Here is a 20,789-nt window from a genome sequence, read left to right as displayed (position 1 = left end):
ACGACTGCCCCATCTGAACACCCGCTCACACTCCCTCTCTGGCACAAGAGAGTCGTGAGGGATGACCTCATCACCACCACTAGAAAGCAACCGAGGAAGGGGCCACCAAGCCCTTCCCGCAATCCGAAGAAGAGGATCCCTTCCGCGCCTTGGACTTCACCTTGGTCGGAGGATCGGAGTCGGAGTCTGATAAAGGAGAGGACTCATTGGTAGAGTCAACATCCCGCTTCGTCTTCTGCTCCTTCCTGGAAGCCGCTAACGTCTTGTAGTCCTTCCGCAAATATCCCTTCTTGCCACAGTGGTAACACTGGGCCTTCGACTTCTTCTTCCCGTCACCCCTCTCTGAAGCTACATAAGCCTCACCTCCATAATGTGCCGGAAGCCGCCCCTGTAATCTCAAGGATGTCTCATGCTCAAGAAGCATCGAGGTCATATGTGTAAAACTAACAGGAGTCGATGATGTCTGCGCCCGCAAAGCATTGGCCACTCCATCAAACTCCGGAGGGAGCTTGTAGAGGACCGTCCCGACGAGATGCGCCTCAGGAAGAGCAGATTGCATGTGCCAAAGCTGGTCTTGTACCTGCGTAACACGAAGAAGAAAAGACTGAATAGTATCTTTCGGCTCAAACTTCATCTACTGAAGCTGGCCATAAAGTGTGACGGCCCGCATGGTATCAATTTTCATGATGTGTGTTTCTGCTGTGTTTTATTGCTGATTTCAAGACTGTTTTCCCCTTTTCTGCTCAGGCGGCTGCTGCTCCCTACAGGCGACCTGTTTGACCTGCGTTTTCTGCAGTCTTACCATCGCTTGCTGCCTACGCACCCTCTACTGCCTGCGTTTTTCATCTGCAGCTGCTGGCGACAGTTTTCTACCTGTTTTTTCTGCAGTTTACAGCCTGTGTTTTACTGATTCAGCATCTCTCGTGGCTGGGTGACTGTTACTTCAGGCCGTTTTTGCTGTTTTTGGCAGTTTTTGACTGATTTTTTGACTTTCTGCAGCAGATTTTGTCTTCTATTGATCAGATTTTGGGTTCTATTGCATGTGAACTCTCATTTTCTTGAAGTCTGTGCTTGTGTTTTGGCTGTGTTTCCTCTCTACATTCCATCTCTTCTCTACTTCTCTTCTTATCCTCTCCATATGGCTCCTCCGTGCACTTCCACTGATGATAAGTTACATGGACCTGATTATCTCACATGGAGTGCTGTCATGAACACTTGGTTTGTGCAGAAGCGGTTACGGTACATCGTCTGTGGAGCTACTCCTCGTCCTCTCCGTCCTTTTCCTCTTCCTGAAGCCTTCGATGAGGACAACCATGAGGAAGCGGTGCTCACATGGGACTCGGACGGAATCTGCGTGTGCCTCCCGCTTTTGATTATGATTCTGTGTCGAAAACAGAATCATAATCAAAAGGCACGGGCTCCAATGGAACGGTAGCAGGAGCCCAACTCTCCCCTGGATCTCCAAGAACGGGATGCTCCTCACCCGTTGATATGGCCGGAACCTCCACAACCGCACATCGCGACTAGTGTACACATCCCGCTTGACGGGATCATACAATCGATAGCCTTGGGACTGGGAGCTGTAGCCAACAAATACCTGTCTTCGGGAAGCTGCTTCAAATTTATCACGGTGAGCATTGGAAATGTGAACATATGCATCACACCCAAAGACCCTAAAGTAAGAAACATCGGGCTTAGTCCCAAAGTAAGCCTCAAAAGGTGTCATCCCATCAACGGCGGAAGTGGGGGATCGATTAAGGATGTGGACTGCAGTAGCCACAGCCTCGGCCCACAGAACCTGAGGGGTCTGTCGGTGCTCCATCATGGTGCGCGCCATCTCGATCACACTGCGGTTTTTCCGTTCAAGAATGCCATTTTCTTGAGGAGTGTTAGTATTAGCAAACTCCTGGTGAATACCTTTATCTGCACAAAAGCGAGCAAACTCATTAGAAACAAATTCACCACCCTTGTCGGATCGCAAGGTCTTCAACTTCCGGCCCGATCGGTTCTCCTCAAAGAAAAGCCAATCCTTGAAGTGGGAGAAAGCTTCTGACTTCAATGCTAAGAAATAGGCCCATGTCATCCTGCTGTAGTCATCTACGATCAGCATGAAGTAGAGCTCCCACGCAAGGACTCGTTCCTCATAGGACCACATAGATCCGTAGATACAAGCTCCATCGGTGAAGTAGACCGCCGTGAAGCTGTGTGGGGAATGGCATCCCTATGCTGCTTCCCACGAATGCAGGAGACACATGGCTGCTGGCTCACCACTATATCCGGCAACCCTCGAACAAGCTGTCCACAAGACGCCCTCCGAAGATAATCATAGTTGAGGTGACCAAACCGAGCATGCCATAACTCTGACTGTGTCTGAGAGGTAAAAAGAAGAGTAAAGAGGGCGGTGGAAGACTTCAATTTATAGATGCCGTTCTCCTCATATCCGGATGATAGAACCTTCCTTGACCCACGATCAAGGACTCGCACCGAGTTACTGTCGAACTCCACCAAAAGTCCAAGGGAGCAAATCTTATGAACTGACAAGAGATGATACCCTAAACCTGGTACATGCAAGACCTCTGAGTTACGGGTACCACCACGTCCATGTGAAATAAGCTGCATCTTACCCCGTCCTGCAATAGACACTGAAGAGCTATCTCCAATGAGAATCTGCCCACGCGGGGGTCGCAACTGGGCAACACCATCTGATGAAGGAGTCATGTGCCGGGAGGCACCACTATCAACAATCCACTCTCGAGACTGGGGAACCGTCATCGCAGCATCAGAAGCATTCGGTGAAGAGTCCTCAATGACAGCTAGATGAAGAAATGCAGCTAATGAGGGTGCAGCCACCGCTCCAGAATCCTTTGTGTCCTTCTTGTTGGTGTCCTTATTGTCTTTGTCAGGGCAATCCTTCTTCTAATGGCCAATCTTTCCACAAATAAAGCATGTGGATTCTTTGTCCTTGTCCTTGTCCTTCTTTGACTTGTTATCGCCCTTCTTCTTCTTTTGGTCCTTCCCCTTCTTCTGAGAGGCTTGACCTATCAATGCCTCCGACTTGGAAGCATTCTGTCCCTTTAGCTGTTTCTCTTGGTCCAAGACCATAGGAACCAACTCTTCCCACCGAAGAGTAGACTCCCGCCCCGAAGCAATAAGGGCGGAGTAGAATGTACCGAATCATGGCGGCAACTGGGACAAGAGTGTGATCGCCATGTCTTTGGAGAAAATCGGCTTCCCCGCATTCTGAACCTGCATCTAAAGCTGTCTTAGCTTGTTGATGTGCTCCCGTAGCGAAGAAGACTTGTTTACAAACAAGGTCCCCATCTGAACCTCCAAAGAAACCCGCTTCATAAGGGTCATCCGGTTGTACATCTGATCAAGCTCTAGCCATATCTCCCGAGCCACCGTCAAGTGCTCAATGTGAGCTATCGCAACTGTAGTGCAAGATAGAAAAAGAAAGGAACGAATCCTGGCATTCAGTTTGTCCCAGTGAGACTGAGGCTTGGCCAACTCCGCACAAGCATCAAAAGAGAGTTTGGACTCATCTCTTACCGAGGGCCAGTCGATCTCCTGTACAAGCTCCGCCAAATCATAGGACTCAAGGATAGCCAACATCATGACTCGCCAGTGCGGTAGTTGTCGCCGTCGAGCTTCTGATCTGCGGGAAGAGCAGGTAAGACAGGCACCTTCCGGTCCATAATCGTCTGGAACTCCAAGTCAATCTCTGTAGACATCTTCACCTATAATGCCTTCACAAACACAAAAGCAGCCCCCTCTCACTGTGAAAACTCAACCTGCTAAGGCACTTCCGCGTCCTGAAACTTCTTCACCCGCCGGAGGCGATGAAAAAGCAAAACCTGCACTTGAAAGCTGAAAACTCAAACTTCCTCCTCGTCAAACAGCAATAAACAGCAGCAAATCCACCACCTGGACTCCTTTCCTGCGCGCCCACGCTCGCTTCAGCCTTGTTCCGAGGCGCAGCCCTCTTGCCTGCCCTCAAACGTTGAAAACGCAAATTTGTGTCGAGATCGAAACTCCTCTTCAGGTTGGTTTTGCGCTCAGTCAGCCCTCTAACACTGCTCTGATACCATGTCAGAGTGCAGCGGTGCGGAAGCGTAGGACTGAGAGAGAGAGAACGCAGAGAGAGGAGAGAGAAAGAGACAGTGGAAGATGAAGATCTGCTGTATAAAGTGTGCTGAATACAAAGATATGCAGATATATACACGGCGGCAGTGCGCTGGACTGCGTGTCTCCACCTCGACGATGCAACCTGCTGTTCACCTCGAAGTCCGCTGCAGTCTGCACTGTCTCCTGTCTGAAATCTGCGAACAAAGACGGAATCTGCGCGTGCCACCAGTCTGTCATCTGCGAGCAGAGAAGTGTGGGAGACTGCTGAAGTCCTCGGCTATATATAGCCAGGAAACTGGGCGAAAACCAAGGCAGGTCGGCTGCATTAAATGCAGCCAACTGGACTGCCGGCAGTCGGACTACCACAGAGGGAGAAGAGAGAGAAAGAGAGAACGCAGAGAGAGGAGAGAGAACGCAGTAGGACTCAGAGAGAGAACGCAGAGAGAGAAGAGAGAGAAAGAGACAGTAGAGGATGAAGATCTGCTGTATAAAGTGTGCTGAACACAAAGATATGCAGATATATACACGGGCGCAGTGGGTTGGACTGCGTGTCTCCACCTCGACGATGCAACTTGCTGTTCACCTCGAAGTCCGCTGCAGTCTGCACTGTCTCCTGTCTGAAATCTGAGAACAAAGACGGAATCTGTGCATGCCACCAATCTGTAATCCGCGAGCAGAGAAGTGTAGGAGACTGCTGAAGTCCTCGGCTATTTATAGCCAAGAAAGTGGGTGAAAACCAGGGCAGGTCGGTCGGCTGCATTAAATGCACCCGACTCGACTGGAGGTAGTCGGACTGCCACGTGGCAGTCCGACTGCACAATCCGACTGTGCAACCGACTGCACAGTCCCGTACACGCGCTGATCTCTAACACCCCCTCTCAGAGCCTGGGCGGGGCAAAAGCCTAAGGGATCTGGAATGCCTCCGAAGTAGAGCCTGGGGAAGTACCTTCGTAAACAAATCTGCAAGATTGTCCTTGGTCTTGCAGTACTCCACAGTGATGGTCTCATCCAGAAGCTTCTCTCTGATCAAGTGGTACTGGATCTCTATGTGCTTCGTCCGGGCATGAAAAATAGGATTCCGTGCCAAGGCAATGTAACTCTCATTGTCACATTGCAGCAAAGTAGGACAAGTCTGGGGGCAGCCAAGCTCCTCCAACAATCTGCGAAGCCACACAGCCTCACATGTGGTGGAAGACGCGGCCCGATACTCCGCCTCAGTAGACAAAGGGGCTACCGTGGGCTGCTTCTTGCTACTCCATGAGATAACACCTGCATCCAAGGTAAAACAGTAACCTGTAGTAGACCTTGTCCGTAAACAAGTCTTCTTCGCTACGGGAGCACATCAACCAGCTAAGACAGCTTCAGATGCAGGTTCAGAATGCGGGGAAGCCGATTTCCTCTGAAGACATGGTGATCACACTCATCCCAGTTGCCGCCACGATTCGGTACATTCTACTTTGCCCTTATTGCTTCGGGGCGGGAATCTACTCTTCGTTGGGAAGAGTTGGTTCCTATGGTCTTGGACCAAGAGGAACAGCTAAAGGGACAGAATGCTTCCAAGTCGGAGGCGCTGACAGGTCACGCCTCTCAGAAGAAGGGGAAGGACCAAAAGAAGAAGAAGGGTGATAACAAGTCAAAGAAGGACAAGGACAAGGACAAAGAATCCATATGTTATATTTGTGGAAAGACTGGCCATTAGAAGAAGGATTGCCCTGACAAAGACAAGAAGGACACAAAGGATTCTGGAGCAGTGGTTGCACCCTCATCAGCTGCATTTCTTCATCTAGCTGTCATTGAGGACTCTTCACCGAATGCTTTTGATGCTGCGATGACGGCTCCCCAGGCTCGAGAGTGGATCGTTGATAGTGGTGCCTCCCGGCACATAACTCCTTCATCAGATGGTGTTGCCCAGTTGCGACCCTCGCGTGGGCAAATTCTCATTGGAGATAGCTCTTCAGTGTCTATTGCAGGACAGGGTAAGATGCAGCTTATTCCAGATGGATGTGGTGGTACCCATACCTCAGAGGTCTTCCATGTACCAGGTTTAGGGTATCATCTCCTGTCAGCTCATAAGATTTGTTCCCTTGGACTTTTGGTGGAGTTTGACAGTAACTCCGTGCGAGTCCTTGATCGTGGGTCAAGGAAAGTTCTATCATCCGGATATGAGGAGAACGGCATCTATAAATTAAAGTCTTCCATCGCCCTCTCTACTCTTCTTCTTACCTCTCAGACACAGTCAGAGCTATGGCATGCTCGGTTTGGTCACCTCAACTATGATTATCTTCGGAGGGCGTCTTGTGGACAGCTTGTTCGAGGGTTGCCGGATATAGTGGTGAGCCAGCAGCCATGTGTCTCCTGCATTCGTAGGAAGCAGCATAGGGATGCCATTCCCCACACAGCTTCACAGCGGTCTACTTCACCGATGGAGCTTGTATCTACGGATCTATGTGGCCCTATGAGGAACGAGTCCTTGCGTGGGAGCTCTACTTCATGCTGATCGTAGATGACTACAGCAGGATGACATGGGCCTATTTCTTAGCATTGAAGTCAGAAGCTTTCTCCCACTTCAAGGATTGGCTTCTCTTTGACGAGAACTGATCGGGCCGGAAGTTGAAGACCTTGCGATCCGACAAGGGTGGTGAATTTGTTTCTAATGAGTTTGCTCGCTTTTGTGCAGATAAAAGTATTCACCAGGAGTTTGCTAATACTAACACTCCTCAAGAAAATGGCATTCTTGAACGGAAAAACCGCAGTGTGATCGAGATGGCGCGCACCATGATGGAGCACCGACAGACCCCTCAGGTTCTGTGGGCCGAGGCTGTGGCTACTGCAGTCCACATCCTTAATCGATCCCCCACTTCCGCCGTTGATGGGATGACACCTTTTGAGGCTTACTTTGGGACTAAGCCCGATGTTTCTTACTTTAGGGTCTTTGGGTGTGATGCATATGTTCACATTTCCAATGCTCACCGTGATAAATTTGAAGCAGCTTCCCGAAGACAGGTATTTGTTGGCTACAGCTCCCAGTCCCAAGGCTATCGATTGTATGATCCCGTCAAGCGGGATGTGTACACTAGTCGCAATGTGCGGTTGTGGAGGTTCCGGCCATATCAACGGGTGAGGAGCATCCCGTTCTTGGAGATCCAGGGGAGAGTTGGGCTCCTGCTACCGTTCCATTGGAGCCCGTGCCTTTTGATTATGATTCTGTTTCTGACACAGAGTCTACTGTTCCACCGGTCACCCCTGAGGAGTTACCACCGGTGGATATTCCAGAGTCTTCAGCTGATGGAGAGAGACGAGGGGAGGTTCGGCCTCCTCCTCGATGGGCCCGTGACACACTCCGTGATTCAGGGATCGAGGGGGTTCCTGAGGAGTGGGGACCGCAGGATGGTCCGCAGCGGTCACGGAGGCACCAAGCACATTCTACGGAGCTTGTTTGCTCTAACTATTGTTTGATGACCCGAGTTATGCAGGATCGAGAGCCCACCTCCGTGAAGGAGGCTTTACAGTCTGCACCATGGAAGAAAGCTATGGAAGCCGAGTTGGAGGCTATTGAGAGGAATGGCACTTGGTCACTCGTACCCCGCCCCCCGAATAAGAAGGTGATTGGCGTCAAATGGGTCTTCAAGACCAAATACCTTAGCGATGGTTCTTTGGATAAGCACAAGGCTCGCCTTGTTGCTAAAGGTTTTGCACAGCGCCCAGGGATTGATTGTCATGATACTTTTGCCCCCACTGCTCGTATGGCGACCATTAGAGCTGTTCTTGCCTTGGCTGGCCATAGGAGATGGCCTGTTTATCAGTTGGATGTGAAGTCGGCCTTCCTCAATGGTGATTTGAAGGAGGAGATCTATGTTGAGCAGCCTCCTGGCTTTGGATCTTCAGATGGGAAAGTCTACAGGTTGAAGAAGGCCTTGTATGGCCTCAAGCAGGCTCCGCGTGCATGGAACGAGAAGATTGATTCGTTCCTTCAGTCTCAGTTGGGATATCGGCGCTCTAAGGCCGATCCGCAGCTTTATGTTCGCACTTCCGAGGATGGTTGTGTGCTTTTTGTGTTGTATGTTGATGACTTGATTGTCACAGGTGATCATGCACAGCAGGTCGAAGAGATGAAGTCAGCTTTACATCGGACGTTCGAGATGACGGATTTGGATCTACTCCATTTCTTTTTGGGCCATGAGAATTATCAGTCTCAGAGGGGGATCTTCATCTCTCAACAGAGATATGTACAGGAGCTCCTGGTGTCTTTTGCGATGGAGGATTATCGGACCCTTTCTACTCCTCTGGATCCGAACTGGAAAGCCGCTTCCCATTCAGCTTCTCCTACGGCGGATGCTTCCCACTATCGTCAGTTGATTGGATCCTTGATTTGGCTTCTCAACACTCGTGTTGATCTTTGTTTTGCTGTTGGGCTCTTGGCAGGGTTTATGAGTGAACCTACGACGGTGCATTGGCAGGCTGCTCAAAGGATACTTCGGTATTTGAGGGGGACATTGTCAGAAGTGGAGCAGCGGTGGAAGCATAAACATGTGCTGAAATAAACTGCTGAAACACAAGACAAAAAGAGAAAAGAAAGAACACGATACAAATGAGAACTCAGATGTATGCACGGGAAATGGAATCCATATATCTGAACACGAGACAGTCGCATACAACAATAAGTCACTGGCTGCGTGGGCACTGGCACTGGCTCCTCTCTCCACAGAGTCTGCAGATGGTGAAGATGAAGTGACTGACTGAGGAGGAGCCACTGAGTATAAATAGGCTGAAAAAGTGGGGAGCAATAATGCTGGTCGGACAGCATTTAATGCTGGCCGACTGGTGCATAAAATGCTCCACTGGCATAAAATGCCACACCAGAAAAATACCTAAAATACCTAATAAAAATGCCCAGCCCAGATCAAGCTCAGACTCACACATGAGCTGACAAATACTCTGCTAACACCCTCTCTCAGATCATGAGTGATCTGATACAATACAATAGTACAATGAATAGGGATCAGAAACTATACAACATAGAACCACCAAGTAGAACCATGGATACCCAAGCAGTGGGTGATCAAGCCACCACCAAGGTGCCTCGGAGAGAACCTAATGTCGATGTCGATCGTACCAAACACCTGAAAATAGAGAAGATCATAGCATGTCTCTGTGTCCATCACCAATGTCTCGCAGGAGCATACAAGACCATCCTGTCAAAAATGCCTCTGAACATAGGTGACCATGAATTCCCGCCTTTGGCCAGACCGCCAAAGTGTCCCCTCATGTGAGCTCCAGACGAAAGCCTCCCGCTCTTTGTCAGATAACCAGCTCATCATGAACCTCGATGTCAATCCCAGCTCCACGATTTGATTCCGCCAAACTGAAGTCGATGCGTCAGGGACGTCCCTCTCTGGAACCTGTGCACCTGTATAAAAATATAGATGAGGCGCGGCTGCCCCATCTGAACACCCGCTCACACTCCCTCTCTGGCACAAGAGAGTCGTGAGGGATGACCTCATCACCATCACTAGAAAGCAGCCGAGGAAGGGGCCACCAAGCCCTTCCCGCGATCCGAAGAAGAGGAGCCCTTCCGCACCTTGGACTTCACCTTGGTCAGAGGAGCGGAGTCGGAGTCTGATGAAGGAGAGGACTCATCGGTAGAGTCAGCATCCCGCTTCGTCTTCTGCTCCTTCTTCCTGGAAGCCGCTAACTTCTTGCAGTCCTTCCGCAAATGTCCCTTCTTGCCACAGTGGTAACACTGGGCCTTCAACTTCTTCTTCCTGTCACCCCTCTCTGAAGCTACATAAGCCTCACCTCCATAATGTGCTGGAAGCCGCCCCTGTAATCTCAAGGATGTCTCATGCAACTTAGCATCAGGGGAAGTGCACGGAGGAGCCATATGGAGAGGATAAGAAGAGAAGTAGAGAAGAGATGGAATTTAGAGAGGAAACACAGCCAAAACACAAGCACAGACTACAGAAAAAGAGAGTTCACATGCAATATAACCCAAAATCTGATCAATAGAAGACAAAATTTGCTGCAGAAAGTCAAAAAATCAGTCAAAACTGCCAAAAACAGAGAAAACGGCCTGAAGGAACCGCCACCCAGCCACGAGAGATGCTGAATCAGCAAAACGCAGGTTGTAAACTGGAGAAAACAGGTAGTAAACTGTCGCTAGCAGCTGCAGATGAAAAACGCAGGCAGCAGAGGGTGCGTAGGCAGCAGAGGGTGCGGAGGCAGCAGGCGATGGCAAAACTGCAAAAAACGCAGGCTGAAAACAACCCCAAAACAGGTCGCCTGGCTGCGACAGCAGTCGTCTGATCAGCAGGGGTACAAAACAGTCCTGAAATCAGCAAGAAAACACAGCAGAAACACAAATCCTGAAAACTGATACCATGTCAGAAGTGGAGCAGCGGTGGAAGCATAAACATGTGCTGAAATAAACTGCTGAAACACAAGACAAAAAGAGAAAAGAAAGAACACGATACAAATGAGAACTCAGATGTATGCACGGGAAATGGAATCCATATATCTGAACACGAGACAGTCGCATACAACAGTAAGTCACTGGCTGCGTGGGCACTGGCACTGGCTCCTCTCTCCACAGAGTCTGCAGATGGTGAAGATGAAGTGACTGACTGAGGAGGAGCCACTGAGTATAAATAGGCTGAAAAAGTGGGGAGCAATAATGCTGGTCGGACAGCATTTAATGCTGGCCGACTGGTGCATAAAATGCTCCACTGGCATAAAATGCCACACCAGAAAAATACCTAAAATACCTAATAAAAATGCCCAGCCCAGATCAAGCTCAGACTCACACATGAGCTGACAAATACTCTGCTAACAGACATCTGATTTAGGGATTCATTATCCCGCAGGGATAGATGGTTCAAATCTTGTACTTGCAGGTTGGAGCGACTCGGATTGGGCCGGTGATGTGGACCACAGGCGGTCTACTACAGGTTACTGTTTTACCTTGGGTGCAGGTGTTATCTCATGGAGTAGCAAGAAGCAGCCCACGGTAGCCCTTTCGTCTACTGAGGCGGAGTATCGGGCCGCGTCTTCCACCACATGTGAGGCTGTGTGGCTTCGAAGATTGTTGGAGGAGCTTGGCTGCCCCCAGACTTGTGCTACTTTGCTGCAATATGACAATGAGAGTTGCATTGCCTTGGCACAGAATCCTGTTTTTCCTGCCCGGACAAAGCACATAGAGATCCAGTACCACTTCATCAGAGAGAAGCTTCTGGATGAGACCATCACTGTGGAGTACTGCAAGACCGAGGACAATCTTGCAGATTTGTTTACGAAGGCCCTTCCCCAGGCTCTACTTCGGAGGCATTCCAGATCCCTCAGGCTTCTGCCCCGCCCAGGCTCTGAGAGGGGGTGTTAGAGATCAGCGCCTGTACGGGACTGCACAGTCCAGTCGGACTGCACAGTGCAGTCGGACTGCCACGTGGCAGTCCGACTGCCTGCAGTCCAGTCTGCTGCATTTAATGCAGCCGACCTGCCCTGGTTTTCGCCCAGTTTCCTGGCTATAAATAGCCGAGGACTTCAGCAGTCTCCTACACTTCTCTACTCGTAGATGACAGACTGGTGGCACGCGCAGATTCCGTCTCTGTTCACAGATTTCAGACAGGAGACAGTGCAGACTGCAGCGGACTTCGAGGTGAACAGCGGGTTGCATCGTCGAGGTGGAGACACGCAGTCCAGCCCACTGCGCCCGTGTATATATCTGCATATCTTTGTATTCAGCACACTTTATACAACAGATCTTCATCTCCCACTGTCTCTTTCTCTCTCTTCTCTCTCTGCGTTCTCTCTCTCTCAGTCCCACGCTTCCGCACCGCTGCACTCTAACATGGTATCAGAGCAGTGTTAGAGGGCTGACTGAGCGCAGAACCAACCTGAAGAGGAGTTTCTATCGCGACACAAATTTGTGTTTTCAGCGTTTGAGGGCAGGCAGGAGGGCTGCGCCTCGGAACAAGGCTGAAGCGAGCGTGGGCGCGCAGGAAAGGAGTCCAGGTGGTGGATTTGCTGCTGTTTACTGCTGTTTGACGAGGAGGAAGTTTGAGTTTTCAACTTTCAAGTGCAAGTTTTGCTTTTTCATCGCCTCCGGCGGGTGAAGAAGTTTCAGGACGCGGAAGTGCCTTAGCAAGCTGAGTTTTCACAGTGAGAGGGGGCTGCTTTTGCGTTTGTGAAGGCATTACAGGTGAAGATGTCTACAGAGATTGACTTGGAGTTCTAGACGATTATGGACCGGAAGGTGCCTGTCTTACCAGCTCTTCCCGCAGATCAGAAGCTCGACGGCGACAGCTACCGCATCTGACGCGTCATGATGTTGGCCATCCTTGAGTCCTATGTTTTGGCAGAGCTTGTACAGGAGATCGACTGGCCCTCGGTAAGAGATGAGTCCAAACTCTCTTTTGATGCTCGTGCGGAGTTGGCCAAGGCTCAGTCTCACTAGGACAAACTGAATGCCAAGATTAGTTCCTTTCTTTTTCTATCTTACACTACAGCCGCGGTAGCTCACATCGAGCACTTGACGGTGGCTCGGGAGATATGGCTAGAGCTTGATCATATGTACAACCGGATGACCCTTATGAAGCGGGTTTCTTTGGAAGTTCAGATGCGGACCTTATCCGTAAACAAGTCTTCTTCGCTACGGGAGCACATCAACAAGCTAAGACAGCTTCAGATGCAGGTTCAGAATGCGGGGAAGCCAATTTCCTCCGAAGACATGGCGATCACACTCTTGTCCCAGTTGCCGCCACGATTCGGTACATTCTACTCCGCCCTTATTGCTTCGGGGCGGGAGTCTACTCTTCGGTGCGAAGAGTTGGTTCCTATGGTCTTGGACCAAGAGGAACAGCTAAAGGGACAGAATGCTTCCAAGTCGGAGGCGCTGACAGGTCAAGCCTCTCAGAAGAAGGGGAAGGACCAAAAGAAGAAGAAGGGGGATAACAAGTCAGAAGGACAAGGACAAGAACAAAGAATCCACGTGCCATATTTGTGGAAAGACTGGCCATTGGAAGAAGGATTGCCCTGACAAAGACAAGAAGAACACCAACAAGAAGGACACAAAGGATTCTGGAGCGGTGGCTGCACCCTCATTAGCTGCATTTCTTCATCTAGCTGTCATTGAGGACTCTTCACCGAATGCTTCTGATGCTGCGATGATGGTTCCCCAGTCTCGAGAGTGGATCGTTGATAGTGGTGCCTCCCGGCACATGACTCCTTCATCAGATGGTGTTGCCCAGTTGCAACCCTCGCGTGGGCAGATTCTCATTGGAGATAGCTCTTCAGTGTCTATTGCAGGACGGGGTAAGATGCAACTTATTCCACATGGACGTGGTGGTACCCATACCTCAGAGGTCTTGCATGTACTAGGTTTAGGGTATCATCTCCTGTCAGTTCATAAGATTTGCTCCCTTGGACTTTTGGTGGAGTTCGACAGTAACTCGGTGCGAGTCCTTGATCGTGGGTCAAGGAAGGTTCTATCATCCGGATATGAGGAGAATGGCATCTATAAATTGAAGTCTTCCACCGCCCTCTCTACTCTTCTTCTTACCTCTCAGACACAGTCAGAGTTATGGATGCTCCGTTTGGTCACCTCAACTATGATTATCTTCGGAGGGCGTCTCGTGGACAGCTTGTTCGAGGGTTGTCGGATATAGTGGTGAGCCAGCAGCCATGTGTCTCCTGCATTCGTAGGAAGCAGCATAGGGATGCCATTCCCCACACAGCTTCGCGGCGGTCTACTTCACCGATGGAGCTTGTATCTATGGATCTATGTGGCCCTCTGAGGAACGAGTCCTTGCGTGGGAGCTCGTACTTCATGCTGATCGTAGATGACTACAGCAGGATGACATGGGCCTATTTCTTAGCATTGAAGTCAGAAGCTTTCTCCCACTCCAAGGATTGGCTTCTCTTTGAGGAGAACCGATCGGGCCGGAAGTTGAAGACCTTGCGATCCGACAAGGGTAGTGAATTTGTTTCTAATGAGTTTGCTCGGTTTTGTGCAGATAAAGGTATTCACCAGGAGTTTGCTAATACCAACACTCCTCAAGAAAATGGCATTCTTGAACGGAAAAACCGCAGTGTGATCGAGATGGCGCGCACCATGATGGAGCACCGACAGACCCCTCAGGTTCTGTGGGCCGAGGCTGTGGCTACTGCAGTCCACATCCTTAATCGATGCCCCACTTCAGCCGTTGATGGAATGATACCTTTTGAGGCTTACTTTGGGACTAAGCCCGATATTTCTTACTTTAGGGTCTTTGGATGTGATGCCTATGTTCACATTCCCAAGGCTCACCGTGATGAATTTGAAGCAGCTTCCCGAAGACAGGTATTTGTTGGCTACAGCTCCCAGTCCCAAGGCTATCGATTGTATGATCCCGTCAAGCGGGATGTGTACACTAGTCGCGATGTGCGGTTTGTGGAGGTTCCGGCCATATCAACGGGTGAGGAGCATCCCGTTCTTGTAGATCCAGGGGAGAGTTGGGCTCCTGCTACCGTTCCATTGGAGCCCGTGCCTTTTGATTATGATTCTGTTTTCGACACAGAATCATAATCAAAAGCGGGAGGCACACGCAGATTCCGTCCGAGTCCCATGTGAGCACCGCTTCCTCATGGTTGTCCTCATCGAAGGCTTCAGGAAGAGGAAAAGGACGGAGAGGACGAGGAGTAGCTCCACAGACGATGTACCGTAACCGCTTCTGCACAAACCAAGTGTTCATGACAGCACTCCATGTGAGATAATCAGGTCCATGTAACTTATCATCAGTGGAAGTGCACGGAGGAGCCATATGGAGAGGATAAGAAGAGAAGTAGAGAAGAGATGGAATGTAGAGAGGAAACACAGCCAAAACACAAGCACAGACTTCAAGAAAATGAGAGTTCACATGCAATAGAACCCAAAATCTGATCAATAGAAGACAAAATCTGCTGCAGAAAGTCAAAAAATCAGTCAAAAACTGCCAAAAACAGCAAAAACGGCCTGAAGTAACAGTCACCCAGCCACGAGAGATGCTGAATCAGTAAAACACAGGCTGTAAACTGCAGAAAAAACAGGTAGAAAACTGTCGCCAGCAGCTGCAGATGAAAAACGCAGGCAGTAGAGGGTGCGTAGGCAGCAGGCGATGGTAAGACTGCAGAAAACGCAGGTCAAACAGGTCGCCTGTAGGGAGCAGCAGCCGCCTGAGCAGAAAAGGGGAAAACAGTCTTGGTGGTTCTATAGTTTCTCATCCCTTTTCATTGTACTATTGTATTGTATCAGATCACTCATGATTTGAGAGAGGGTGTTAGCAGAGTATTTGTCAGCTCATGTGTGAGTCTGAGCTTGATCTGGGCTAGGCATTTTTTTAAAGGTATTTTAGGTATTTTTCTGATGTGGCATTTTATGCCAGTGGAGCATTTTATGCACCAGTCGGCCAGCATTAATGCTGTCCGACCAGCATTATTGCTCCCCACTTTTTCAGTCTATATATACTCAGTGCCTCCTCCTCAGTCATCGTCATCATCTTCACCATTTGCAGACTCTGTGGAGAGAGGAGCGAGAGCCAGTGCCAGTGCCCACGCAGCCAGTGACTCACTGTTGTATGCGATTGTCTCGTGTTCAGATATATGGATTCCATTTCCCGTGCATACATCTGAGTTCTCATCTGTATCGTGTTCTTTCCTCTTTTTTGTCTTGTGTTTCAACAGTTTATTTCAGCACATGTTTATGCTTCCACCGTTAGTGTCCTTCTTGTCTTTGTCAAGGCAATCCTTCTTCCAATGGCCAGTCTTTCCACAAATATGGCATGTGGATTCTTTGTCCTTGTCCTTGTCCTTCTTTGACTTGTTATCCCCCTTCTTCTTCTTTTGGTCCTTCCCCTTCTTCTGAGAGGCTTGACCTGTCAGCGCCTCCGACTTGGAAGCATTCTGTCCCTTTAGCTGTTCCTCTTGGTCCAAGACCATAGGAACCAACTCTTCCCACCGAAGAGTAGACTCCCGCCCCGAAGCAATAAGGGCGGAGTAGAATGTACCGAATCGTGGCGGCAACTGGGACAATAGTATGATCGCCATGTCTTCGGAGAAAATCGGCTTCCCCGCATTCTAAACCTGCATCTGAAGCTGTCTTAGCTTATTGATGTGCTCCCGCAGCGAAAAAGACTTCTTTACGGACAAGGTCCACATCTGAACCTCCAAAGAAACCCGCTTCATAAGGGTCATCCGGTTGTACATCTGATCAAGCTCCAACCATATCTCCCGAGCCACCGTCAAGTGCTCGATGTGAGCTATCACGGCTGTAGTGCAAGATAGAAAAAGAAAGGAACGAATCCTGGCATTCAGTTTGTCCCAGTGAGACTGAGCCTTGGCCAACTCCGCACGAGCATCAAAAGAGAGTTTAGACTCATCTCTTACCGAGGGCCGGTCGATCTCCTCCTATACAAGCTCCGCCAAATCATGGAGTCGAGGATGGCCAACATCATGACGCGCCAGATGCGGTAGTTGTCGCCGTCGAGCTTCTGATCTGCGGGAAGAGCCGGTAAGACAGGCACCTTCTGGTCCATAATCGTCTAGAACTCCAAGTCAATCTCTGTAGACATCTTCACCTGTAATGCCTTCACAAACGCAAAAGCAACCCCCTCTCACTGTGAAAACTCAGCCTGCTAAGGCACTTTCGCGTCCTGAAACTTCTTCACCCGCCGGAGGCGATGAAAAAGCAAAACCTGCACTTGAAAGCTGAAAACTCAAACGTCCTCCTCGTCAAACAGCAGTAAACAGCAGCAAATCCACCACCTGGACTCCTTTCCTGCGCACCCACACTCGCTTCAGCCTTGTTCCGAGGCGCAGCTCTCCTGCCTGCCCTCAAACGCTGAAAACGCAAATTTGTGTCGCGATAGAAACTCCTCTTCAGGTTGGTTCTGCGCTCAATCAGCCCTCTAACACTGCTCTGATACCATGTCAGAGTGCAGCGGTGCGGAAGCGTAGGACTGAGAGAGAGAGAAGAGAGAAAGAGAGTGGAAGATGAAGATCTGCTGTATAAAGTGTGCTGAATACAAAGATATGCAGATATATACACGGGCGCACTGGGCTGGACTGCGTGTCTCCACCTCGACGATGCAACCTGCTGTTCACCTCGAAGTCCGCTGCAGTCTGCTTTGTCTACTATCTGAAATCTGCGAACAGAGACGGAATCTGCGCATGCCACCAGTCTGTAATCTGCGAGCAGAGAAGTGTAGGAGACTGCTGAAGTCCTCGGCTATTTATACCCAGGAAACTGGGCGAAAACCAGGGCAGGTTAGCTGCATTAAATGCAGCCGACTGGACTGCAGGCAATCGGACTGCCACGTGGCAGTCCGACTGGACTGTGCAGTCCCATACAGGCGCTAATCTCTAACAAGACTGTGCAGAGTTTCCAATCCCCTGATCGGTGGTACACTGCTGCATTTACCAATTTCGAGCCTCTAGACTGCTGCGTTTTGGTGACCAGCCTGCTGCCATTCACTATTCAACACTCCTACACTCCGACTGGTGGTCACAGACTTGGGATCCGTCTTCGGTGGACGTCACACTCCGACATTGCTCTGCCCTTGAGCTCACTGTACACTCTTACATTCATTTACAGCATTCATTCACTTCAAAGTTGTGTTGTCTCTCTCCCTTCTTCTGTTTGTGTTTGAGTTTTGAGTTTTGCCTTTCGGGTTTGAGTTTTGCCCTCTGTGTCTGTGTCTGTGTCTTTGTGTTTCTGTCGTGGTCGTACATTCTGTGTCCTCAGTGCAAACCCTAGTAGTCTTCCTCACACATTCAACCCCTTTTTGGAAGCATGTTACATGTGCGAACAGCAACAATTATGATCTTTGTGGCATTGGGACAATCACTATTACTATTGCAGATGGTTCTGACTTCATGCTACTAGATGTCTTGTCTACGCCAAGCATTACAAAGAACTTATTGTCTATCTCTGCTTTTGACAAGCATGACTTTCAAGTCATCTCGCTCCTTGGACTAACAATCACTTCTCAATTTGCTATTTGAAGATTAATGACTAAACTCCATTCATTCTGCTCTCAAGCTTTCATTTTCATCATAGGCGCCACTCCTTTGATACATCCTCTGTTAGTTGGGCCTCTGGACCACCTCCACCTCCTTTCGAATCCTTCAATCCCCTCTATGGCTAGGTCATGGTGAAGGCTATACGGAGTGATTGAGACAAAGCCAACAGTTGTTCCAAATACGAAAATTAGAGGACTTGGTGGATTTGGAGTGTTGATTCGTGCTTGATCTCTCGAAGCCATATTTGTACAAATACCTATTAATTGCTATATTAAAGATTTAAGGATCTCTCCACCTTTTTGGGTTCCCTGATCTTCTATTGAGTTATGCAGTTTAGAAACTTCTGACTTACACTAGTCAACCATAGTTTTAGCCAACCTAGCCTATTTTTCAATTGACCTATTCTAAGTCTCTCCAACCTGTATTTTGGCCAACCTAGTTTGGCCTTTTCTAATTTATAGGTCACTCTTCTCTATCTGTTCACCCTATTATCATAAACACTACAAGAGAGTGTTTGGAGTGTTAAGGTTCACACTAAATCCCATCTCTACTCTACTAGTTTGGATAGCATTACATATTCTTATCAACTCTTGGTGTTCATTATCTCTTGTCGTGTGTTTTTATGCTTTCATTATCTTTGCTTCCACTTTTGTGCACATTTTCACACTCAAGTACCCCTACCTTGACTCCACCCCTATTGCTTGTGGCATCATCCAACTGCACTTTCAATATCACACAACCCAAACAACTGGTTATTGGCACTTCACTCCAACTCGTCATACACCTAAAAAGAGGTTGCATTGCATGGTATCACCTCAATACAGGTCCATTGTACTTATACTTTGTTTCCATCTTCGATGTACAATTCCTTTTTATCATATGGAGTTCAACATTTAGTTGTTATTCGAGCCTCTTCTAAGAAGGCCCATGGGCATACACCATAGATCCAAAGGTTGTCATCTAAAAAAAGAGGGTTTAGAGCCTTTTCAAGTCTCATGAGGAGCAACTATCTGCAAGGCTCTTGCAGAGCATCTATTGAAACATAAGTTGCATGCACGAATGCCTTCAACTGCAATATATTAGGCAAGTTCTTACTCTTGAGCATGCACCTGGCCATCTCCATAAGAGAGCAATTATTGCATTCCACTACTCCATTTTTTATATACAAAGTACAAGGGTTTTTCCTTTGTCCTCATACTCCAAACTTTCAAGAGACGTGTAGGCTTGTAAACTTCTAATGTATCCACCTTGTAATGCTCCAAGAAAAAACACTAATTTGAGCACTTGTTACAAAGAATCCCCAACATAAGACTTGAATGCTTTAAGAGAGATCTTGAACTCAAACAAACATGACAGCCCACATTGGTGAGTAAATGGTAATAAGCATGATGGAAGCTTGGAAAGAAGCTCCCATAGCTAAAATTGTAAAAGACACCTCCATTTTCCAAACAAGCAATAAGATAAAATCTCCATACCAAGGCAATGGGAGTTATCAAAGTGATGAAAAAACTTAGCACCCTGTGCTGCCAAGTCAATGATTAGTATGGATACATTGAGATCCATTTGCGGCACCACCACTCACATTTTGTGACACCATAGCCATGTGCTCTAATGTCCAATACTATAACCGATACCGTGCTTATTATCAGCCCAGAATGTGCTCCGATTGTGACTTGGCTCATCATACGACCATTTCCGTCCTGCCTACGAGACAAAGATAGTTTGCTATTCTCTTGATAGCTCCCAGTTTCAAGAACCGGAATGTTCTATTTATTCTACAATGAGAATTCAGGTGCTTCTATATTTTTCTGGATAGGAGACTGCTTGCCGTATGACTAGCTTGAAAAGCTCCAGCTTGATTCTATAAGTGCTAATAATTATAAGACATTAATCCACTTGCAGACGAGATTTCTAATACTGCAGAAACCTTGACTCTACGACGTAATCCAGTTTGAAGATGATAAGAAGTCGAGCGAATACCCGGAGTTTGGAGTCGTGGTATATGTGGACCAAGCAGGGGGAAGCGCGGCAAGCGACCCAAATGAGGGATGAAGACCCGAATGCTTTGCCTGTCATGACTGGTCGTCCAATAAGCCTCAGCTTAGCCCATTCTGAGTGCCTCGTTTGCTTCTCCATTTCTTCTGCTCCTCTTCTGGGTTTAGGTCTGTCAAAAGCAAAGCAAGCTATGGCGTGGGAAAACAAATGGGTGGGAAAATTCCCATGTAAGTTCGTAAAAGTGAAATGCCCGCCATGCTTGTGTCTTGCTCGCGAGCGAGAGAGACAGAGAGACTCCTAATTAGTCACATCTGATGGCCCCCACCTATCTCTGGCAATTTCCGGGCTAAATGGGCTAAGTAAGCCATTTGAGGCTATAAGCCTTAAGGCAAACTAAGTTGACAGACGTAGCTTAGTAAAAGAGTATGAAGTTTCATATGCAATTTTTGCATGTTTGTTTTGTATCAGTTTTACTTACGGTGTATGAATATGTGATATGTTTTATTATGAAGTACATTTTTAGATAAGTTTTAGTATAGTTTAAATACATGGAGAATTACAAAAGGAGAACATGTATACATATATATCGAGTCAATGATCGTGAGTTAAAACATTCACTTTTTTTTGCTATGTTAAATGAGGAT

The 20,789-nt window shown here is 48.5% G+C and overlaps 1 protein-coding gene across 4 annotated transcripts in view; it reads right to left on the bottom strand.

The window, feature by feature from the left end:
- LOC148034324 (uncharacterized) overlaps window positions 1–20,475 on the bottom strand; it is a 154,327-nt gene extending 133,852 nt beyond the window's left edge. For all 4 annotated transcript variants that reach the window (XM_087679277.1, XM_087679276.1, XM_087679281.1 and 1 more), the window contains exon 1: window positions 20,131–20,475. In XM_087679277.1, the coding sequence (XP_087535403.1) occupies window positions 20,131–20,286 (156 nt within the window). In that variant the 5' untranslated portion in view covers window positions 20,287–20,475. The remainder of the gene's footprint in view (window positions 1–20,130) is intronic.
- Window positions 20,476–20,789: the final 314 nt, after the last annotated feature.

Source organism: Lygodium microphyllum, chromosome 6 (assembly GCF_053477565.2).
Source record: "Lygodium microphyllum isolate KBCC chromosome 6, Lygodium_microphyllum_v1.1.10, whole genome shotgun sequence".
NCBI lineage: Eukaryota > Viridiplantae > Streptophyta > Polypodiopsida > Schizaeales > Lygodiaceae > Lygodium > Lygodium microphyllum.
Note: the sequence above shows the minus strand (reverse complement) of the source record. Positions and strands in the feature narration are given on the sequence as shown.